This window comes from Carettochelys insculpta, chromosome 10 (genome assembly GCF_033958435.1).
Source record: "Carettochelys insculpta isolate YL-2023 chromosome 10, ASM3395843v1, whole genome shotgun sequence".
Lineage (NCBI taxonomy): Eukaryota > Metazoa > Chordata > Testudines > Carettochelyidae > Carettochelys > Carettochelys insculpta.
The window spans coordinates 26453464-26477964 of record NC_134146.1 but is presented as its reverse complement, the minus strand read 5'-3'; the positions used below and the strand labels follow the sequence as shown (position 1 = coordinate 26477964).

At 44.1% G+C, this 24501-nt stretch overlaps 2 protein-coding genes across 2 annotated transcripts in view; one reads left to right on the top strand and one right to left on the bottom strand.

The window, feature by feature from the left end:
* Window positions 1-17520, top strand: part of ERICH6 (glutamate rich 6) — a 35458-nt gene extending 17938 nt beyond the window's left edge. Inside the window, exons 10-17 of the mRNA XM_075004519.1 lie at window positions 1025-1126; window positions 1206-1363; window positions 4361-4428; window positions 7563-7720; window positions 9702-9787; window positions 13192-13344; window positions 14264-14495; window positions 15620-17520. Of these exons, the coding sequence (XP_074860620.1) occupies window positions 1025-1126; window positions 1206-1363; window positions 4361-4428; window positions 7563-7720; window positions 9702-9787; window positions 13192-13344; window positions 14264-14495; window positions 15620-15883 (1221 nt within the window). The 3' untranslated portion in view covers window positions 15884-17520. The remainder of the gene's footprint in view (window positions 1-1024; window positions 1127-1205; window positions 1364-4360; window positions 4429-7562; window positions 7721-9701; window positions 9788-13191; window positions 13345-14263; window positions 14496-15619) is intronic.
* Window positions 17521-17778: 258 nt separating this feature from the next.
* On the bottom strand, window positions 17779-19483 carry LOC142018582 (glucose-dependent insulinotropic receptor-like). The gene is made up of 2 exons (XM_075004515.1): window positions 18975-19483; window positions 17779-18823 (listed from the first exon to the last, which is right to left on the bottom strand). The coding sequence occupies exon 2, from the start codon at window positions 18817-18819 to the stop codon at window positions 17779-17781; it is 1041 nt and encodes a 346-aa protein (XP_074860616.1). The 5' UTR covers window positions 18820-18823; window positions 18975-19483.
* Window positions 19484-24501: the final 5018 nt, after the last annotated feature.

The following is a 24501-nucleotide window of genomic DNA, read 5'->3' as shown; positions in this document are numbered from 1 at the left end:
ATGCTGTAAGAACTGGGAGCCAGAAACAGATGGTGATGCATGGACTAGAACTGTCCTTGAATCATACCTCATAATTTATCTGAATGATTTTATCCGTTGCGCTGGGACAAAGAAAGACCCTGTGAAATAAATAAATCAGGAACCACAGAGGAAGGGGAAAACACAGGCCCTGAGAATACTTTTTGCCAGGAACTGATGTAATAAATTTGCAATACTGCCCAGATCCCTCTGTCACCAGCTCTGCAGAAGCTAGACAGCTCTTCAAGATCCCTAATGAAGTAAATTGGATAACTTAGGGTACCCCTCCACTACCTGGCAAATGGACCCGATGAGAGTCCATCTTCCAGGGTTCAATTTAGAGTGGAGACGTGAAATCAAACAATCAATCAGGGGTTGACAGTTGACCCCTACACTCCTTAATTGCGTGAGGAGTCAGGGAGGTTTCTCCCACTGACCTTTCTCAGTGAGGACAGACAGATACGGCAATTGCGTAGGTGGAATTGAGTATCTACAACTGACTTTAAGGTCTAGTGTAGACCTGGCCTTAGGCTAAGTCTACAATAGACATAGAAGTAGACTGCAGATAAGTCAATTTTAGCTACAAAATTGCATATCTGTGGTTGATTTCCATGTCTGTCTACACAGGGTAAGGTCAACGGGAACATTTCTCCCTTCGGCCTTCCTTATTCCTTGCCTATCACGAGGAGCACAGGCGTCCACTTTGACCTGAGCATCATTTTGTGCATGCACCAAATCAAATCCCAGAAGATAGACCTCTTAGGGCCAATCTTCCACAGTAGTATAGGTATAGCCTGAGAATATTTAACAATCTCCTTAGGAAGTCAAAGTGAGCCAAGTCTTCAAACTGTTGTGATAGCTCAGAAGGTTAGTTGCGTATGCATAGACTGAAGTAAAAGACTTTGAACATGTCATTTTCAAGATGCTTTATAATCCTCCTATTCTAGAAAAGGAGGCATCACCTCAACGCACAGATCCTTGTTTTCCTCTCCTACCCCCATTGTAGATAGAAGAGGAATCTACTGCAGCATGCGAGTACTGTGGCAGCTTGCTGAGAGGATTTCCTTCCTATGAAGAGCTTGACCCAGCCTCTAAAGATTATGAAACAGTAAGGGATACGAAAGAGTTAATGGAGCTTTTCCCTGAATCATCCCCTGCTGCACTAACACCACCTCTTTGCTTTTCAGTATTTCTGTTGTGAGCAGAATCGGGATCTCTATGAGTATGTCGTTACTGAAAAAAAGAATTATGAGAATGCTAGAAAAGAGTCAATCTCCATTGATCCTCATGCAGCTCATGGCAGTGAAGTGGACAGGCAGAAAGCAAGGGAGAAAGCATATCAGAGGTACTGTTTGAAGAGATACCTAGCTCATAGAATGGGAAGGGACCCTCAGAGGTCATTGAGTCAAGTCCCTTTCTCACAGCAGGACCTATCACCATCTCTGACAGATTTTTGTTTTTAAATCTATTTGCTCCAGATCCCTTAATGGCCCCCTCAGGGATTGAGCTCACAACCCTGGGTTTAGAAATAATATCAGCAGATAGGAATAAGGGGATTTTGAAGTTCCCGGGCCCCTTTCGTAAAGGGGCCTCGTCTGGATGAGCTATGTGGCAGCGAGCCACAGCAATTTCTAAATGCTGCAGCCGCCATGCTGATGAGTCGTTGAATAGGTATTTCAGCGCTTCATTAGTAATCTTAAAGATCTTAATCATTAGTAATCTTCGAAATGGCCATTTGCATGGCTATTTCGAAGATTTGGGCTAGTGTAGACACGGCCAAAATCCCACGTGTACAGTGCTCACTTTATATTTATTACAAATGGTATTTTTCAATTGACTTAATACAAGTACTGTTGTGCAATCTTCTTGTTCAGCCTGTAACTCAAACAAGTTTGGTTACAATTTGTATGAAATAACGCTGCCCATTCTCTGTTTACAGTGTCACCTAGAATGAGAACAGGTGTTCGCATGGCCCTGTTGTAGATGGTATTGCCAGGCATTTGTGCGCCACATGCACTAAAGATTCCTGTGTCCCTTCTTGTATCAACCACCATGCCAGAGCACGTGTCCATAGTGGTGACTGATTCTGTTCGATAATGATCCAAAGCAGAGCAGGCTGACACATGTTCAATTTGATCACCTGAGTCAGAACAGAAGGTTGATTTTATTTTTGGATGGTTTGGTTCTGTGATCAGGTGAACAAGAAATAGGACTGAGTAGACTTGTAGGCTCTGAAGTTTTACATTGTTTTGGTTTTGAGTTCAGTTATGTCACCAAAAAAAAAGTCTACATTTGTAAATTACACTTTCAGAGTGAAGAATCTGCACTTGAATGAGGTGAACATGTTATTTCTTTATAATTTTTACTGTGCAAATATTTGTAATAAAATTAGGTGAGAAATGTACATTTTTATTTTGTTTTGTAATAGAAATAAATGTATTTGACATTGTAGAAAAACATCCAAAACATTTAATAAATTTGAATTGGCATGCTATTGTTTAATGATGTAATTAATCACTATTAATTGTAAATGGGGATTAATTTTGAGTTAATTGTGTGAGAATTTCAAGTGGTGGTCCTAATATACATCACGTCAGGTCCTTGGTGTCAGGGTGGCATTTGAAATCGATGGTAACTGCCCTGCAATCCCACAGTATTGCTATTTAGAAAGGTCAGCTTAGAAGGACGTATTGAATGGTTTTATCAACAAATAATATTTCTATGAGTAGCCATACAGAAACTTCCCCAAATCTTTCAGCTATACAAGACAAGAAAACAGGTTGCTAGTTTGCAAGATAATGAGAAAACAGTAAAAAGTTTGTCTGTTGTTGCCAAGCTAAATCTATACCTTGGGCTGCAACACTATCAAGTATTATCAAATGAATTAGTGACTTTATAGAAATCTCTCCTTTCTTGAAGGAGGAGGAAAGCAAAATAGGATGTAGCTACAGGCAACCACAGAAAACAGGCTAATGCCTTTACTCAAATGTACAATCTAATTCTTTGAGATGACGTTGGTAGAAATTTTGCCTGTCCAAAGTGAAGGCTAATAACCAGATCAACGAATTCTAGACCTCTGCACAACTGTTATAAAAAGAGATTAATTGGACAGTGGTACCCCCACTGCAGTGTGGACTGGTCATCCATGTTATTGCTCCTCTTACTGTACGAGTCTAGTTTTTCTGCCCTTAAAAGGAAACCAAAATTCAGTGCAAATATCTGAGGCAAACTCCGTGAATTTAACAAAAATAAAGTGCCAGGCAAAAATATTAGGAACATTTCTATCACTGAACACTCAGTTACAGTAGGTGTTCCATGTATTTCTACAGTTTATCTACCCCATAGTGTAAGTATACTGCACTGTGTACCAAATTTAAGATTATAAATTTAGATAAAAAGAATAACATCGGAAAATAGCATTAAGTTAACAACCCCCAATTTTCTGTTTTGTTTCCTCCTAATCCCTTCCTGCCGTGACTTGCCCAGCACAGGCTGTTAGGACAGATTTTTGAGCAGATTTCAGAAGTATGTTTAGCCAGCATAACATATCTGAAGCTGTGCTAGATTCAAAACTCCAAGAGGGAAGCCATTATTTTCTGTACTAAAAAATCTGCACAGTCTGGATAAATTCCAGCCATCCCATCTTCAAATCCAGCCCTAGCTGTTTCAAAAGCTTTGCACATTCTGAAGTTGGGTTGGCTTGTCAAGATAACTCATGGCAGTGTAGAAGTCTTCACACAATTAAAATTTGACACACAGTCTATTGATTTAGGGCTCATGAGACTTCTCAGCCATTGAGCACAAAATAAAACCAGATCTGACTTTCTTTTATTTGACCCATCAGAGTTCTGAGCTTAAGAATTCTTTTTTTTTTCCAGCTCATCAGTGTTACTGGCAGAATTGTTTTCATTTTATCGCCACAGTGAATATCCTCATAAGCAGAAGAGGAAATTTCCAACTCTGCCACCATAACTCCATATTCTGAACTCTCTCTTATGTTCTATCCATCCATCCATAATCTTGCAAGATGCCAGATCTCTTCCATACAAGATGTATATTTGCATACATTAGTTTTTAGCTGATCAATCAAGTAAGTCAAATTTTGCATCATACAGTAACCTATTACAAATAGGTTCAGTTCTCCTACTGTGCACAGATTTCATATTGCCATCATTCCACTGTCACCAACAGAGTTACTTGCAGTTGTAAGTAAGAGGGGAGTCCAATCCAAATATCTGTCAAACAGCAGCTGATGTTCATTACTGCCACAAGGACCTCTGAATTGCACTTGTACTTTTCAAAGATGTTTGGAATTGATGTTCTGTATATTTGTGCTTTCTAGGCAACAGGAAAGACAAATAGCAAAGCAGATTGCCTTCATGGCAGCAGAGCAGGCCACCTTCGTTGATTGTAAGTTGGAGGTTTTTTTGACTGTTACAATGAACTTTGACCAAAAATGTGTGTCAGAGTCAGAATGGCTCTCTCATTGAACATGGATTTCCATGAGTGCTCTCTAATTTATTATCAACTGTGCCATCCCTTTTAGGTGTATGGGTCTCCTAGTGTGAAAAAGAAATAGGCACCATCATGTTACACAAATTGGGTTTGTTCATTCAGACTTCAAAGCCATGTGCTTGAGTTGTTCACTTTAGTTAGTTTTACACGTTACTTTAACAGAAAACAATGGGTGCAAAGTCAAGTACTATAGAGTCAGGAAATACCAGAAATAAGGTTGCCTATGCCACCTCCCTTTGGCCCGTTCGCGCTCATATGTGTAGTTACACAATATATGATATAGATGGCACTTCAAGTCCAGCCCCCTGCCCTCACGGCAGGATGATGACCTCTTGAGGTCCCTTCCAGTTTTAGTATTTTATGAGCACATACTAATTTCTTCATGGGACCTTGCTTCATTCAGTGCACAGGAGGGGTGGGGCTCCGTTCAGGCAACACTATTCAAACATTTTGTTTATCCTCATTGTTTGGTGTGTGGTCCTGGGCCTTATTTGATGCACATTATTCAAAGTCTCTCCTGAAGACAAATTTATTAATTCCCTTATGGACTCATCACTGTTGTGACAGATTGCTTCACAAATATTGACATCTTCAGTAATAGTAGAGTTCCAGGGACTCCTGTAATCATAGACAATTGGGGTGGTACAAGGGGCATGCCCCCCAAACACTGTGGGTGAGAGGGGCAAGGGGCAGGCCTGCTGCCAAGAGGGGACTAACGGGGTAGGCCTGGTGCCCACAGCAGTGGTCTGGCTGTAAGATGTGCCCTTGTGCAGCCGCTCAGAAGACAGTCAAATATCACCCAGCTGATTAGCAGAGTGCCCAGTGCTAGGTTTTTTGTTTCTACTAGGGTTGCACGTAAAAATTTATTTTGCACATGCTGTATTACATCCCACCCTGCTGCACTCCGCTGACTCCCAGCCCCATCATTTTCCTTCCTGCCACTGGGGGTGAGTTCAAGGGGTGGTCCCACACCTTTCCCCGAGGCACCCCCTGTTCCCCAGTGACATGGCTGGGAGTCAGGGGAGTGGAGCGGGCTGGTGAGTGCAGGGGTAGGCATGATGCCTGCTGCCAGCAGGCTTCTACCAGAACCTAGGCCAGCCTGGACCTCACAGGGACCTCCCAAAGTGCAGGGCCAGGCATGTTTGCCCCACACCATCCTATTCTCCAGGCCCACATTCAGCTGCCTTAATAGTGAGACCATCCTTCCCCTTCTTGCAATCCCCAGCCTCATTCACTAGACAGCTTCCAATTTCAGGGCAGGGAGTAGAGGTCCTACAGAGAACAGCCTTTACTACACAACCCCAATCTATCCACAAAGCAGTTCTAGCCTGCGCACTGAGTGAAACAGGCATCCTGAGGGGAGGGGCAGGGAAATCATGTGTGATCATGTAATTAAAGACTCTCATAATATACGTACATGAGGAGGGAGGCTAAATTAAGGCAGCAAAGTAACTTTAATTCTGGCATTTCCTAACTGTGTAGTGTTTGACGACTTTGCTGTCTTAACAGTCTTTTAATATAATGTAGGTTGTGTGTGAAATTTCCTAGGTTTTGAAGAAAGCAAACTGAAAAAATAAAAATTATCATGTGTCCCCCTGTTGTCCCCCTTATGGGTCATGAGCAGGGTTGGAACCTTTGGATTCACTGCACAGACCTCTCCTGCTTGTGCTAACTCAATAACTGATAGCGTTAGAAGGTTGTCATTCTCTATGCAAAGCAGCACAGAAGGGTACAAAATATACCCATTGCCAGCAGATTTCACTGAAATTATAGGCCCAACATTGATCCCAGGGAAGATAAATGGACCCACGCATCAGGATAACATAGTAAATGCAAATTAATGTGCATTTATGGAAAATGGATACTGTCAAACTGGTTCAATATCTGTTTTTGATGAGATCACAAATTTGGCTGCTAAAAGGAATAGCATTGATATAACATACTCAAACTTCCGTAAGGCTTTTGACTTAGTATTGCATGATATTTGATTAAAAACTAGAATGATATAAAAATTAAAACAGCATACGTTAAACAGATGAAATATTGGCTAACTGTTAGGTCTCAAATTGTAATTGTAAATGATGAACTGTCATTGAATGAGGGTGTTTCTAGTGTAATCCTGCAGGGATCTGTTCTTGACCCTACACTATGGTAAACTCTTTCATCTCCAACATTCTACTATCCAGAACTCTCAAACAACCAGCATTCTAACCATAGGTAAATTTTCATTACATTTTCCTTGAGTACAGTACAGTGACAGTAAATACAAATAAATACAGTATAAGTTTACAGTGCACAATACTACTGCTATTGGTAAAGTACTCTGCATACATTTGTTTGTTAATATCTAATCTTGTTTTTCTTTAGTGTTATGCATTGCTAGGTGTACCTCTCTATTATCCCAAATATTTGAATATCCAGCAAGATCCCAGGGCTGCCAGACATGAAAGAGTTTACAGTAGTTAACATTTTTTAATCAGTGATCTGGAAGCAAACATGAAATCATCACGGAGAAAACTTGCAGAGAGCAGGATGTTGAGGGAATGGTAAATAAGAAAGGGGACATCTCTGACAGAAGGGAATGTGCCCAAGGACACAATTTTCAGAGATTTTAGCTGCCAAGCTTTAGCAAGTCTGCAGAATTTTGTGTGAATTTTTTAAATGCTTATAACTTAGTCAGATTTTGGCAGATTTCCTCAGGGATGGCAAAATGCACAACCTTGACACAAAGGCCACCTCTCTCTGCTAACTTTCAAATTCTTGCCCCAAAGCATGTAGGCACCAGAGAATTTCAGAGAAAATGTCTGTGATTTAACAACTCTATTTTTCCACAACTGCTGTCTGTGAAATAGTCCACAACATTTCAAGTCAAGGCAAATACCCAGCATGGAAAATTTCAGGCCAAATGGTTGAAGTGTCCATAAGCAATTGAAAACAGTCTTCTAATGGGAAATGCTGGGCAAACTCAATAATAGATAGTGCTGCTAACACTCCACTTCTACATCTATAACTCTTCTTTTTCTCCTTAGATTCAAAGCAACTCAAAACCATTTCATATCAGCTCTCCCGTGAGCCACCCTCCCATGGAGGCTGGACGCTCATGCCTTTTGGGGCAGCTGAACGAGTAGAGGAAGAGGAAATTAACCACACCATTACTTGCTGTGACTTTACTATTGCTGGTGGGAAGGTAACAGCTCTTGTACTTTCCCCGTGATCGATACCATGGAAGGGAGACTCCCAAGAGTGGGTGACATACACCTCCTTGCATAGGGCCATACAGCCCCAGGCCACTTCCAGCTTGAGGCCACTCGCCATAATAAAAAAAAGGGTGGTACCTGAGAACAAAGTAAGGCACTAAAGAGAGAGACAGGCATAATTTGAATCGAATAAATAAATGCTTTTCTAGTCTTTTTCTGTGCCAGTGCACTAAATATTGAGGGATGTGCATAAAAATAAGTTGCAAGAGTTATCAAATGCCAATAAAGTAACAAGTGTCTAAATTTGAAGCCCCCTTTGAGCTTGATGCCAAGGTCAAATGGCCCACCTGGCTCCCCCTCTGATTGGCCATGGGCCTGGACAACTTAAGAATTTAAGTCTTTCACTGCCCTGGTCACTGGGGTGACTTTCATGCCCAGTGCGCAAGAGACGAGGAACTCAAACATTGATTTTAGAGCTTGCTGTCACCATCTTCCCCATATTCTGACACATGTTCTGTCAGCTCCTTGATCAGAGATACTATGGACAGCAAAGGAACTTCCTCCATTGCTTTGCCAGCGGCCGTTGATATCATTTTAGTAACATTAATATTTGTGCCACACCTACGCAGCGTGCTGCTGCTGGCAGGGTCATGCAAAGGAGGTACTAATTTACAAATGGTGTACCTCTTTTGCATGATCGCTGTCCCAGCAGAGGCTTCTGTTGTCACAAAACAAACCGGGTAGATGGGGTTCTGTGGACCAAAACTGCCCTTCTCGACAGGGATAAGGGGCTGTCAAGAAGAGGAGATGTGGTCCACAGAATCTTGTCCACCCAACTTGTTTAGCGGTGACAGAAACCTCTGCTGGGACAGCAATCATGCAAGAATATGCAAATGAGGCACATGATTTGTAAATTAGCACCTCATTTGCATTTTCCCATGCCCTCATTTGCATGACCCTGCTGGCAGGAGCATCTGTGTAGACATGGCCTTGCTGTTTCTTTAAAATCAGAGTCTTCCTAATATCCTTTCCTTTTTACCATCCCCTGGCAATCCCCTCCATCTTAGCTTGTGCCTGAACTGGGAACACAGCCCAGTCCTTTGGTTGAAAAACAAAATGCCCTCTAACACTTGGCAGGGAAGCAGGATCTAGTGATGAAAGCACTAGACCAGTGGTTTAGGATCTATGTTCAAATTCTAGCACTTCAAGCATCTCTGTGTGCGTCTAAGTAATTGTGTGGCCACCATTTCCACAGTACTGTTATAGGCTTACGTGATGCCTACATTAGCAAGCTTACAGCAGCACAGCTGTATCGATGTATCTGCACCACTGTAAGATCACATGGGTAGCTGGCCTACACTGATAGAAGAGAACTCTCCTGTAGACATAGTAAAACCACTTCCACAAGTAGTGGTCTATGTTCCCTCTAACTGGTTCCATCCATGTGCAGAATACATTTTTATGTGCACCGAGACATATGCAAATGTGCACCACAAGGAGAAACAAAAACCTAGGTGTGGGTGCTCTACTAATCATCTGGACACCATTTGAATCTTGGCTGAGCAGCTACACAAGCACCCAGCTTACAGGGAACACTGGCCAGGACAGGTGTGTTGGCAGGAGACACTCTCCCTTCAGAACAGCACTGTGCACGTTGGCACATCCATCAGCATAACTGATGTCACTCAAGAGAGTGTCTTATTCCACACCCCTGAGCAATATAATTTGTAAAGATGCAAGGGGTAGTGTAGACATGGCATTAGATTGTAAGGTCTTCAGGGTACAGGTCCGAGTGATGTGTGAAGGAAGGAAAGGAAAAAAAAAAGATTGATTTTTTTTAAACTCCCAAGTTAAGAGCCAAGCTTTCCGGGAGTCAGTGAGTGTAAGAACAGCTTGGAGATGGATCTTCACACAAACCTCACTCTTAAAGGCACAATCTAACTCATTTTTTTCCTTTGTTTTATTATGTAGTTAGTGAAGCGACAGTTCCTGGAAAAATACTACAAACATGGAGGAAAGTTCCTTACCATATTTCCAGATGGCACAGCACAACTATTGTATCCTTCACCAGGCTCATGTACCACAGCAGTCCAGCAGTTTGATCACATCTTAGGAGATTAATTCCTTTTGACTCCAAATAACTTGATGCATCACTCACATTTGCTACCCCAGCCCAAACAAAACACTAATTTAAAAAAAAAAACCAAAAACTGATTCAGATTTTTAAGAGCAACTGGTACCAATTTAAAGAGACCCTGGTTTTCAGGAAGGACCAAACTTATGTCAGGACCCCTCACAGTGTCTCAAGTTAGGTACCCAAAGATTACTGCTCATTTGATAATTTAAGCTTTTGAGCTTAATTAGTATTTTATGACGACAAAGGCACGTTCTACTAACAGTGCCAGTCTCAATCTGAGAAGACTGTTCCTGGCAGAGGATTAATTCCTGTGTTCTCCAAGGGCCTACAGCTGGTATAGAAGTGCTGAGTATTACTGCTATGATAGGTGCAAGCTTTGAACACCGTACATTCATATCTAAGCACTGCCTGCAGAGCTGTCCCCATCCATAGGATAAACAGGTCCCATGGCAGACACCCCTACCATCCTATGGACAGGAGGGATGGGGGTTACCTGGGGCTGAGCATGGTGGAGGCAGCAGGGGTCATCTTGCCTCCCTGCATATACACTCACCACATGGGTGGTGGGAGTGACATCTTGGTGTGCCCTGCTGCACAGCAGGCTGGGAGGGTGGCATGGTGGAGCAGACTTCCTCTCCTGCTGCCTGTGTGGTGAGTGTGGGTGGAAGGGGAGGCAAACCCCTGCTGCCTCCACCATGCCCAGGCCTGGGCCCCATTGCCTGAGGGGCTGGAGGTGACAGGAGGGAGCAGCAGGGGAAGGACAGGGCCTGAAATGTAGAGAAGGTTGCATCAGGCCCTACCCCTAGGGGAGGGTGCTCAGACCCCTTCCCCTCCCACTCCCGCATGCCTCTGATTGCCTGGCAATATTTCATGGCAGGAGGATGTCCCTTTGAAGAACTAGATTGGATTTCTATGTGTTCGGGGCAACACAATAAGACTTTATAACCCCAACTATGCTGATATAGCCCCACCCATGGTATCTGTTCTTGAAAATGATGTTTAAGTGATAGAACCAAAATTAACCTTTCGGAAAAAGAGTCCTCTATTTAAGGGGGAGTGTGCAAAAGCTACTATAGACAGTTACAAGCCATGAATTTACACGCCATCAAGAACTGTTTAGACACAACATCTCCAAGTGACTCCATAGTCCTGAAACTTATCTTTACCATTGTCTATTGTGACACTCTAAGATCCATTTGTTGTTTTTACTTTGCAGCAACAGCTTTTTGACTCAGTCATGCACGAAAGAGGACTTATTAAAATACTGTCCCCTAAAGAGAATATGAGTTTGAGATAACTTCCCTGCCTTTGCTAGCATCTTCCACGCCTACAGCTAGAGCTATTAATTAGTACCGTCAAATTACAAGGTGCCATAAATGTGCACATTAAATCAATTCTACCAGAGATCACTTATCCCTGGGCTCATAAAGATATTCCTGGGGCAAAACGTTTTGCTTTTCAGACTGCTCCAAGCATTTGGGTTTTGTCATTTGGGGTTTGGTTAGCTGGATTTTTGTATTTGTATGATGGTTTCTGTGGGAAGGCTGCATCCTGCCCCTGACTTTCCTACAGGGTTTCACTGCTCCCATTAGTTACACAAGTTGATTCAATATACCCAGAACATTTTTCCCACAATGCGTCTGGGGCATAAGTGTGCTAAGTGGCATTACCTGCCTCTTTGGTTACTGCTGCAAGGGGTCATTTATGTTTAAAGAGGAGGTGGAGACACATTAATAGATTCCTCCATCCCTCACCACTCGTTTCTAGTTGCATACAGATTACCTGTGCATAGGGTTCTTCATAGGCTGCATTAATACATTTTTCTGGAAACCTATGAACAATTACTCTTACCCTCATTCATTCTCTGACATCAAGGCACATTGTTGCAAGGGACTTGGCCTCTAATGCCCCCTGGTGGTCATATCCTTGGCTCCAAAATAGCCAGTCTGTCAGTCTTCTTTGTAACTTGGCACTACCACTAAATCTCTTAAAAGTTCAGTCCTTTTCATGGGGAACATACAGTTCAACTATAAGGCCAAATAAATATTTAAACTAATACTTCTTCTGCCACACTTGGGCTACACAGAAGGTCTCTTTCCTTGGCCCAGTCCCTACTCCCAGGCAGAGCCATCCCATCCATGAGATGAACTAGAGCAGCTACCCCTGGCCCTGCCTTTAGGGGGCCCCATGACAGCCCCCCCCAGCTAGCCTATGGATGGGAAGAGAGAGGATTACCTAAACCAGGATGCAGCAGCAGGGGGTCACCTCCCCCGGCTGCCCCACAGGCACAACAAGCAGCAGCCTGCTCCTCTCCGCAACGCTGTGCACTTCCTTCTCTGCAGCAGTGGGAAGTGGCCTCTCTGCTCCCCACTACCTGGAGAGAAGTGTGGCTCAGCTGATGGAGGGGGCATGGTATGGTAGAGCAAAGCAGGCTGCCACTTGTACCGTATGCAGGGGGGTGGCCAAGGAGAGGCAACCCCCTGCTTTTGCTCACTACCACTGCACCCTGCCCCAGATACTACCTAACCCAGTTGGTCAGGGAGAGGATAAGGGGGCAGAGTTGGGGAGAAGTTCCCCATGCTTAGGGAACTGGAGAGGGCCTTGGCCTTGGCCCTGGCCCTGGCCCAGGCCCAAGCCCTGGCTGTGGCTCTGCCGCCATCACCTCCGCCTCCTCCTCCCACCCCCCTTGCAACAGCACTACTCTCAGGTTTTAAATAAGCATTTCTTAACCTGACTCCCTCCCTCTATGTTCTCCTCCACTCCCTATGCTGGAGAGCCTGGTAGCTTCCATCAAGGTCATCCGAACTCTCTCAGGCTCTGTTTCAGGATTGCCCCCACAGGAGCCATGCCAAGTGGGGGTTTTCCCCCCATGAAAACATATGATCTAATAAATCTGCTAGTCTGCAAAGTCCTACAGAACTCCTTATTAGTCTTACCTTTTCTGTGGAGGGCCTGTCACATCCTGTCTCCCCCAAGCCTTCCCAAGAGAAAACTCCTCTTCTGGATCCCTCCCTGCTGAATTCCCTATTCTGTGTAAGCAGTTGGCTCTGACCTCCCTGCAGCTGGGGTCAATCACTGTAATTGTCACCATCACACTCACCTGGGGGATAGCGGCCAGAGTACAGGCAAGGCTGAGCCCAGCTTATCTTAAAGGCCAACCTGAGCAGAGCCCCTTGGTTGAAACATTGGCAGCCCTTAGTCTCCCTGGCTTGAAACTATTTCCACCCTAATGTGACAACTTTTCTATTTTAAAGCACATATTGAAACTATTGATTGCTTCTGCTAGCCAAACAAGGAGCCTTTGAACACCTTATCTGGACACAACTATCCATCTGGCCATCTGGCAGTTATCATTGTGCAAAAGAGGAGGGGTTATATTTGTATAGTACAGGAAGACAAGCCAAATAATGCAGCAATCCAAGCAGTGTTTGAGTCCAGTGGCAAAGGTACTTGCTATCATCCCAATGGAACTGTATGGTATGTTAATATAAATCAATTCACCCTTGTTTTCTCTTTGACACATCTGTAGCTGGGAAGGGTTATTTTCCCCTGTTTAAAAAGGAGTATTCTAATAACTCCTTTTAAGTAAATTAAAATGCCACCCTATTGCTTAGGCTTCCCAACTTGAAATTTTATTTATGTTCTGCGGCCGAGCTTCTGCAGACAGGTAACTGAGTGCATTAGCAAGACCTTTGAGGTGAAAGCACATATGAAATGTTTGTAAGATCAAGGCCCATTGGTATAAAACATCCAAAGTCAAACTAAAGTAAAAGTGAAGACTTAGGATAAAAACTGTAACTGCCTCTGAACTAGTTACGTAACAATCCCTGAAATACACCATATTTGTAGCTCTGCATTTTGTGCACTGGGGATTCTTTCCTGGAAGCTAAGAAGCCGTGGAGTGAGATAATGGATAGGGAAAACTGTTAACATCAGTTCTGGTTTTTACTTGTCCCCCACTCCTCTCACACACACACCTAGACAAACAGTATATTGGGCTAAAATACCCTACAGTGAAGTCAGTAAACATAACTTCCTGGAAACTGTTCAGTGGATTAAAGGGAAGACAGTGCAATGGGGTGGAAGTGTCTCATTTTTCTGCTTCTGGGTATTAAGGAGCCAAGCTCCCCGAGCTGCTTTTGCCTTCAATAAGAGATGAGCAGTTCCCAGAAGAGCTGATCGCTTTCAACACCATGCATAGTCAAGCGCTTTGGGCCCTTTTATATGGCCTATCTCAGCAAGAGAACAAATTCCACAGTCTGTGGCCTATGGTGAAACACAGTTCCTGTAGGACAGTAAAAGTTTGCAAGAGTCAGCCTAGGTCGTACTAGTGAAAGCAGTGCATGAGCAGTTATGCAAAGCACTCATTTTATTTATTGATCTCCTTTTTGTTTAGGATAAACATAAATATACAGGGAGGACATTATTCAGACCAAGTAGGCAACAGGGTGCGAGTGTGGACCTGGCCGAGTAGTTTGATCAACTCTACCCCCCGTGTTTCTTTTAAACCCATCTTTATATCCTTGAACCAGCATGTTGGCGTCAGGATAGTTGGACAAGACAAGATGGCAGTGTCTTTTCTTGCCATGGGGCAACAAGCCAAATTCAACGTGGGAACAAAAGTGCAGGTACATTAGCATTTGTGTACGTACACACACAATATGGGACCACCCACCTGCATGTCTCCTTGCCATTAAATTTCTCTCCTTTTTGTTTGCAACAGAGCAGCGTATGCATTTTCTGTAAAATTTTTGGCTGTTTTCCCAACTCTGCTTGGTATGATAGTGGTCAACTTGTTCCTCCATAGAACCTCATCCTTATGCCTCAGGGTATCTTCCCTACCCACAAACCTCCACAATTCAGCTTGTGCCCCCATTAGCCTTTTTACACAGAAATCCATTACAAACCTTCTGTGTTGCTCTGCAATGTAAGATCCCTTTATAGTTTTTCATGCGTTTTTAGATTTTGTTTTCTCAGGAAGTAATGGATCTGGGCTCTGTTGGCACTGCTCTTCTTCAAATAACCTTACAACTTTCAGCAAACATCTTTATGTATATCAGGAAATTTATGATTCCAGAGAAGGACATTGAACTCAAAGGAACACGCGATATGTTTCCAAATAGAGATCATTCTATCCCTTTATGCAGAAACTACTGTCTTTCTGCAAGTTTTTCCCTTTTCCAGAATTGGCCCTGCTAAGCACACCTGCTAACTCCTTCTCATCCCCAAATAGTCCATATATTGGTCTACAGCAGTGAAGCACAGCCCATCTCCAGTATGCACTGGGAGGTATGGAGAATGTAGAGACATGGAGAATGGGGCATGGATTAAATTATGACAGGCATTATTGTTTACTGGAGTTAGGAAAGACGCAGACAGAGGAGCATCTCCATCTTAATTTGTTTCAAATACTTTATTTCAATTCCTGAGCATTTTACAGGGTTCATATTGCTGCCTTGTGATATTAAAAACATGAAGACCAGCAATTTAAGTCTTTAATTAGCAGGAGTCTGTGACATGCAACCTGCCATGAGAGAGGACGAGAGAGAGAGCCTTTTCCTTACAGGTTTGAATGAGGGAGCCAGGCTCTCATTGCTGGGTGTTGCTTCACTGACTGGCACCTGTGTCTGGCAAGTTATGCTCCTGTATCTCTCTGCTTTTGTGTGTTTTGACCCTCCAGGAACTATTAATTGCTGTTTGAAACATTTTATAATTCTCTTCCACCCTCCTGCCTTCCTTCTTTCCCTCCAAGGTACAGCAGCTTGATCACCTTCCACCACCAAAACATGTATGTGAAGAAGAACTGCTGCTGTTTGCCTGCAAAATAAGGATTCAGCGTTTGTTTGATAGACTACGTGGCTGTTTAAACTTCTCCTCTACTGCGCACTGGGACAAAATCAAACCTCCTTCCTACCTTGCAACACAGGCTTTAAAACTAATGTACCTTTGTAAGGGTTCCGATATAAGTGATGATGTACAACGTTCAATAAGGGCTACAATAAATGCACCTGTCTGACTAGCAATGTATGTGTGTGTGCACATTGCATAAAGAAAATTATTAAAGTATTTTGAAGAATATTTGCAACTATTGGGAAACCTGTGTGTGTACTGAAGAATTGCACTGTTTATACCCATTCAAAAATTAGCTTAAAGGAATCATATACAATAGGTTGAATTTAAGGACACTTCTTTTTTCCTTCTGCTACTCCAACTCCTATCTGAGAGGCCAGTAACTCACCTGCCACCAAACACCATGCTTGCTACCATATGCTGCTATGTAGTGCCATAAGTATGAATGGGATTATTCGTGCATTATAACTAGCGGCAAGTGGTTTTGGACCGATGCCTTTAGGGATGCACTGGTTTCTGTTAACTGTGTCAAAGGATACACTGTTGAGGTGTGAGTCAGAGGTGCTGCCTTTGTTCATTTCTAATACTAATTGAAAATAGAACCATTTTGTAAAACAAACACACTCCAGCCACATACATGTTGTTTCAAATCTATTCCATTTTTCAGAAATGTAAAATTCCAGTGTGTTTAGCCTCTGTCAGAATAAATAGTATATTTAACATTTAATCACCACTGGAAAGCTCTGTGTGAATAATACAGTGTATGTTTAACACCAGTACTGACAGAGGGGAGTATGTAGCTATTCCTGACAGACTCGTGCTGCACTGAGTATGAATTACACTTGCCTTGTATTACAAAGAGACAAGTTGGCCAGAGACTAGATATTTGCCTTGTTTTGTACCCACTGTTCACCTCACTGTAATAGCTGAGCCCACATAAGGATTTTAGGTACTTATCTTCACACCCTACCACCAATATACAGAAAGGAAGAATTAATGTTCCCATTTTACCCCTGAGGAATGAGGCATAGAAAGATTAAGTGACTTGTCCAAGATCTCTCATACACAAAATGTCAGTGAAAGAGCAAGAAACTGAATCCAGCTCTCCCAAGTTCCAGTCCATTGTTTTAATCTTGTTTCCTATAGTTAGGTAACCGGCATAGGCTTTCCCATTTTGTCCTTCCTGTGGATTCCTACCCCTAACTCGGAGGGATATCTTCTAGGGATAGTTCAGGTTCTATACTGACCTGATCCTTGCCTCTGCTGCAGCTGCCAGAAAAGATTGCCAGATGGTGTTCATTTGGTGGCTTGTATAATCTGGACACCAATCCACTGAGATGGAGTCACATAAGCCACCAGTTGTTTGATAGGTGGCCGCAACTTTTGGCCACTGCCCTCCAACCATCGCTATATTTTAAAAGATTGGGGAAAGAAATTTTACATATGGTAAAGCAGAATTGTGTTGTTTAAGCTAATGCACAATATATTTTGATGCAGAGGAAGCACAGAGCCCGACCAATCTCGCTTTCACCTGGTGAGGCAGAGAACTGCTGGGTGGGATGACAAGTTCACTCATTCACTAAATGTGACTGACACAGGAAGATACAAAAGAACTTCAGCAAACAAAGTGAAGTTACAGCTCACTGCCTGCTTTCTAAACAAGTCCAAATAGACTCTCGTGGCCACTGATGAATACAACACCAAAAGAAGTTGCTCTTGAATTACTCATCTGTGAGAGAGTGGACAACAGCACAGGGCATGTGAGGTTTATAACACTGGTAGTAAAGTATTGCAGAGTTTAGCTGTCCAAACAGAACTCTTACAGGCTATTTTTGAAAGTCAATCACTCCACTATCTTTTTGTCAAAGTTTTGAATTTATAATTTTTTTTCCAGCCAGCTCAGCTTCCTTTCACACAGAGGAGGTCAAATCAATCTGTAGTCAATCTGGATACCAGTCAGTAGGCTTCAGGTCCATGTGGCTGGGTTGTTACACTAGAAAACGGTCAGTCTCAATTTGCACTTCGCTGGTGGTTCATCCAGAGCTTCTCTTCCGCCTTGGATCATGACACTGAGAAGACTGTTATACACTGGCTAGAGCTACTGAAGAGAGTAGTATCAGGGACTTGATGCCCAGATGAATTGGGTCTCTTAGCCTCTCCATTGGAAAAAACATCAAGGGCTTGGATTTTAAAGTGAACCACAGCCAGAGGCTTTACTTGGTCTTTCTTCTTGCAGGTCATCAGTTTGGGCAGCTGGCTTCTTATATCTTTGTTATACAGAGAATAGATTAGAGGGTTGAAGATGGAGTTGATTTCTCCCAGTAGAAATAAGGCATCCATCATCAGGTCAGCCAGGTTGCAGGAGTCACAAGTAGCTTGCACGAAGCCTACCAGGTAATAAGGTCCCCAGCAGATGGTAAAGCCAATGATCATTATAAGTACTGTCCGCAGTGCCTTGAAGTGGCGAAGGTGAGCAGTGAGGGGTTCTGTCTGCAGGCAGGTGCGCCAGATTCGCTTGTGCTGCAAATAGGCAATCCTCCCCATGGAGATGTGCAGGCAGGTCATGACCAACAAGGAAGGAATGAAGATCCCAAAGCAGGTCACATACAGGTAGTCACTCTTGGCTGCATACAGGATCCCACAGTAGCCCGAGTAGTTGCTTTGCTGCAGAGAGGGAGAAATCAAAGGCATATGCCCAAACACGATGGAGACAGCCCACAGGAGGGTGAGGGAGAAGACCGTGGTTTTTTTGTTCAAGAGGGTAGGATAATAGAGAGGGAGCTTCACTGCCAAGTACCTATCCAGGGAAATCAAGAGCAAGGTGAGGATGGAACCAATGCAAGGTGTGATGCTCAAGCAGATCCGCAAGAGACAATAGGTTAAGTTCTTGTCAAAGTCCCCGTCCAGGAAATCATCCAGTGCCTCTGCAATGCACATCACTCCCACCAGCAGGTCTGCAGCAGCCAGGTTGAGGATGAAGATGTAGCTTCTGCCCTCTTTCTTCTTCATTAGTTTGTAGACCACCGCAATTACCAGCAGGTTGGCTGAGGGGATGAAGAAGCCCAGGAGAGAATGTAGCACTGCATACAAGATGTGGCTCATCTTCCTTGGGAGATAAGAATGGGAGATGCATTGGTGTAACTGACTCTACAGCCTACATGGACTCCATCACAGAAAAAGTCAAGCTGGAAGTCCGATTGAAAGAGCAGAACCCAGTGCTTTCTGGGATTTCAGCAGGAAAAGAACAAGATTAGTACCTGGTATCTATACCGCCGGGCTGATTCTCACAAGGACAGACTGTTCTTTCGGACTGTCCATATGTTGTTCGTCAAGCCACCGCCAGTCTGCTGCAGTTTCCAAATCTTTTACTTTGCCTCTTTCCATTCAGGTTTTTCTCTTTGCCTGCAGCAATGTGCTGGGAGATACAAAATCCCAAAGTCCTCAGCTGCTGGTAGCAGGAGGCTACTGGCAAAATAACTCAATGAGGTGGGTAGAGAACGAGATTGGAGGTGTTTGCTTGCTCAATCAGTTCCTGTATGTGTCTTTGACGCAGAAAGATAAGAAAGGTCTTTATCAAATAAAGCAAAGATCAATTAAAACCTCTGACAGGTGTCTAGAACAAATGCAAACTAAGAAGAGTCTCCTGACCTACACAGGAAATGATCCCATGTATAACTGCTATTGTTAAACACACAGTGCTAATAATAGGTAAATCAGGATTTGTTCCTGAGAGGGAAATGTTTCTCAGTTACTACAGAGATTTATGAACTACGGTCAATGAGTGCTGTGTGCCAAACACCAGACTGAGGTTATCAGTTAAAAGGCTCTCAGAAATCACTCTTATAGTGAATGTGAGAAACCTTTGGAACTATGGCAACCAAAGAACATTAAAAACCGTGCTTCTAAATCAAGAGGCATCACCAAAATCCTAGCTAAAACACCCAGACAGCAGCTGTCCAGCACCAGGACAAAGCACTCAGCCCACCATAATGTTTCAGCTCTTGCATGTAACTCTGACTGGAATAACTTATTTCAAAATAATGCTGCTACACACAAAAGGCATTTTGAAACAGCTGAGCGCTATCTCAAAATAGAGCATCCACGCACAATCTAGCCTATTTCGAAATAGAGCCATTGGATGCACTATGTCTTATTTTGAAATAGGCTCTGTTCCCTGCCCACATAGCCCCTATTTTGAAATACTTACTTCAAAAAAAGGAGCTATTCCTCATACAATGGCCTTGTCTACACTAGTCCCTTCCTCTCAAAGGGGGCATGTTAATAAGGCAGTTAAGAAGATGCTAATGAGATGCTTACATGAATATGCAGTGCCTCATTAACATAATGGTGGCCACACACAATTCAAAAGTGCCGCTTTCGGAACAGACGCCACCCATGTAGACGGGGCCTTTCAAAAGGACCCCCTGACTTCAAAAGCCCCTTGTTCCTATTTGGTTTTGGAAGAAGGAGCTTTTGAAGTCCAGGGGGGTCCTTTTGAAAGGCCCTGTCTGCCGAGGCAGAGTGCATTCAGAAAGCGGCACTTACAATTTGTGTGCAGCTGCCATTATGTTAATGAGGTGTTGCATATTCATGTCAGCACCTCATTAGCACCTTCTGAACTGCCTCATTAACATGCCCACTCTGAAAGGAGGGGGCTAGTGTAGACATGGCCAATGAGGTTTGCCTATTTCAAAATAAGCTGTCCACTATTTTGAAATTATTTTGAAACAGCAGTTGCGTTGTGTAGATGCTTGCAAAGTTATTTTGAAATAGCAGGTGTTATTTCAGAATAACTGCTGTGTAGGCATACTCAAAATGTTTTACCAAGGAGATCAGTGTCATCATCCCCATTTTACGGAGGCAGAAATTGAGGCTTAAAGCAGGGAAGAGACTTACTCAAGGCCACCCAGCAGGCCTTTGGCAGAGACAGGATTAGAACATAGTGTGACAATCTAGTGACATTCGGGGAGTGCCCTGTAACCCCTATATTGCTCATTTTCTATATTATCGTGATATTGCATGTAAACCATGCCACATGAGGTATCAGGGAAAGGTATCTCCTGAAAGTCATTTTTCTATCTAAATATGTATGTTAAGTTATGAGACTAATGCATATGAAGTTATGAAAATGTGTTGTATGGTTGTCACTAAAATATGTTATGGGTGTGGGAGGCACCAAATACTAACTCTCCAGAGACATGACAAGCAACATAACCAACACTCAGGAGAGTGCTGAACAGACAGAAGCTACAAGGCAGTAACTATGAGACCATACCATGGGAATTGCTCAATCTTCCCTGGGGATTCAGCAATGCTACATGGGACTGAGGGTATAAAAGAGAACTTGGGGCCTCATGCTTGTTCTTTTCTCCCGTCCACACCTATGATGCAAACAACAAGGACCCTAAGAAGACGGCTGAAGACAGCTAAAGGGGAGACTGGCCCATGTTTAAGGGACAAACTTGTAAATTAACGACTGCAGTATCCAGTGAGGGCTGACAAAAACTGCTTAATCCATTGTTGCCTAGTCTAATATGGTTGAAAGTTTTGACTGTGTTTTTATATATTTGGTAACTACTTTGATTTTTTGCCTATCATTTATAATCACTTAAAAGTTAAAATTGCAATCAATTCATTTGTGTAACTGTTTATCTTTACCAGTGAGTTTGCCTGAAGTGTTGGTATCTACCCAGTTTACAAAGGCTGGTGTATACCTCCTTCCAATAATGAAGAGGTAAACCAATTAATAAATTAGATGATTTTTTTTGAGGTGCAGTGCTGGGAGCTATGGAAGGATTCATATGGGGCCTTTGCTCTCTGTTATTCATGAATGGCTGAGAGCATTCATGCAACCTAGTTGGGTGTGGGGCTCCACATGCTATTGTGCTGACTGATAACAGGGCATGGAGTGGCTTGCTGCTTATCACGAGACAAACATTTTTAGTTACAGCCCAGGTTGGAGATGGGGTACAGCAGTCTCACAGTCCCAGAGTGCACCGCGTCGGTACCATCACACGTCTCCTGAAGCCCAGTCCTGAATCACACCATGCTATCACACTATCGGCCTCTTGAATTCACCATTTAGATGCCACTGACATTTTTGTTACCACCTAACCCAATAGGATTCTAGGCACCTATATTTCTGGTGATTGCCATTTGCAGCGCCACAAAAGTCCTAATACCGCCCCCCACAGCTGACATGCAGCTCATAGCCCTAGCTTAAGCAGAAACTGTGAAAGCACCTGAGCAGGCTTTTCAAACTGGGATAGGGACTACTTATCTCTCCCATAGGCCCTATCCAGACCTGTCAGACCCCAAAGCAAAAGACAGGAGCAGGCCACCAGTGCACTCAGACAAAAGCCCAAAGGCACAGGGAAATGTAAGGCAAGCATGAGAATGGTATCAAGGGTGATCAGGAGAAAGACTCTCTCTCAGATGCTAGGGCACATGCTATCTAAGCGTCTGACCGAGTTTAGGTGCCTAATTCCAGATGAGGGTTTGCAGCTAAGGATCTCAAGCACAGGGATCAACCAAGTGCACCATGTCAGTTGCTTAGGCTCCAGTTCCCTTCTCCTTAGCATTTTGCCCTTGGTCAGCTTCAGCAACTTCCCTGTACTTTGCTGGCCTCTGAGAATCCTTTCTTACTCTCTCCACATATTGTATGAGGCGCCTGGGTGGCTAACTCAGGACTGACAATTCCTCCAGGTGGCAGGGGAAAAAAATGCTTCTAAACACAATCTAAACTATTTTATTTGAACATTCAAATGTCATGATTTCAGAGTTTGGCTAGAAGACAATGCTGAATCTCACAGGGTCAGGAGGCCATTAAACCTGTCATGGGTGTAAGCCTGAGTATTTCCCACCCTAGCTAACAGGCACCCGTCTTTTGTGATGGGAATTCCACAACTGGTGGGGAAGAAGAGGCATTTATGTGGCACCTGCTCAGAAGGTCTGATTGGGAAAATCGTTACTGGGGAAAACTTGGTAACCAGAGTACCAAAGCAGTGACTAAAAGAACAGGGTAAATAATGGAGCCAGCTGATAAATACATAACAGAACTATCAATGGCCAATCGCACCAGAAGTGTGCATATAATTTCATTGTGATTCATCCCCTAATTAAATCCAAACTAGCATATGAATATAGATGGTGTTATATAGACACAAGCATAAAAACAGCATTATGTATCACCAGCATTTTATATGTATTAGAATGCATCTGGCTGTCTGAGTCCATCTGTGCATCTGTGAGTCCATTTGTTCAAGAACTCCACCTAAACTGTAAGAGCTAGGACCACCCAATTTGATATGCAGCTTTCTCTTACCCAAATTTAAATCAAGATCAGAGGCTGGTTGTGCCTGGAAAATGGGAAGTGCCAGGAATGAGACTGTTTTCCTTAACTTAGAAAGGGAGGGGGCAGAGAGGGGCACAGAGAGAGAGACATGATACTGAGAGTGGCCACTGGGGGCAGCTGCAGCACCAAGAGAGCAGCTCGCAGGGCTGAGGCACCACCATCTTGCCTGCCACCAGACTGGATGAGTAGCCTTCCTGCCCAAAACCCAAAGCCTGCCCCTGCTGTGGAGAGCCTGCAGACTGTAGGAGAGATGCTGGAAGAGGAGGCAGCTCTGGAATCTTGCTCCCCAAGACAGTCTGCAGGCTGCAGAGGGGCTGTTGGAGGGTGGGGCCACCATTGGAGCCTGGCTTCCCCCTCTAGACAGCCTGCAGGCCTTGGGGGGGCAACTGGGGGGCAGCTCCTGGATCCTGTCCCCCTGACAGCTCTTAGACCACAGGGGGGCCACTGGAGCCAGAGGTAGTCTCCAGAGACTTGCCAGCCCCCCCAGAGTGCTCCCCAGCAGCTTGCAGGATGGAGGGGGGCCCTGGAAGCCAGGGGGAGTGCTGTATTCTCAAGACGAGCTGCAGGGTGGCAGGGCAGCTGGGAAGCCAGGACCAGCTGGCAGAGTGCCACCCTCCTCAACTGGCTGCAGGAATGGGGTGAACTATTGCCTAGGCAAGGCTCCCTTGGAGCAGCTGCAGGTAGGGGAGCAGCAGAAGACTGGGGGCTGCCCCCCGAGCACTGCCCCCCATGCAGGCTGAAGGATGGGCAGGTAGCTGGACAGCGTGGCTGGCCTGCAAAGCCTGAACCACCACCCAAACAGCACTCAGCCCTGGATCCACCCCCATCTTCCCCAAGGAGGAGCTGTTGTCCAGGGAGTGCAGCCCCAGCCCCAGCCCCTCAGGAGGAACCACGGGCTGAGGAACACTGCCCTAGCCACTGGAGCAGTGCCACCCCCACCATCCTGGGTAGCCCCAGTAAGCACTGCCCTGCCACCTCCCTGTCCTTTGTCCCGAGTGCTGCACCTCCCACATGCCTTTATTTCCACACCCATACCCACTGCCTTGAGTCCCCCACTGCCTTGAATCTCCTCATTCCTTGCAGCCCTCTGCTCCAAGCCGCTCACCCTCTGTTCTACCCACCCTTCAAACTCTCACTCTAACCTTCATTTTTGAAAAATACATATTTTGTTTATTTAAAAAAATACTTCAGTTAAAGACCTGAGTAATGCTATGTGTGTGTTTCATAAAATGCAGAGTGACCTCTCAGAAGGAGCTGCAAAAACCAATGAACAGAAGGCAAATTGCCCTCATTTTCTCTGATAACAAGGTATTTTTTAACAGTGAATAGGCCATGTGACTGATACTTGTGTCGTAGATGTGGCACTGTACCATTTACATAAACTCTGTTGCCCCATGGCTCAATCAAACATTGTCAGCATGCGTACTTCA

Bases quoted from the DNA above. Each gene is read 5' to 3' on its own strand.
- LOC142018582 (XM_075004515.1), bottom strand. From the start codon at position 18,819: ATGAGCCACATCTTGTATGCAGTGCTACATTCTCTCCTGGGCTTCTTC.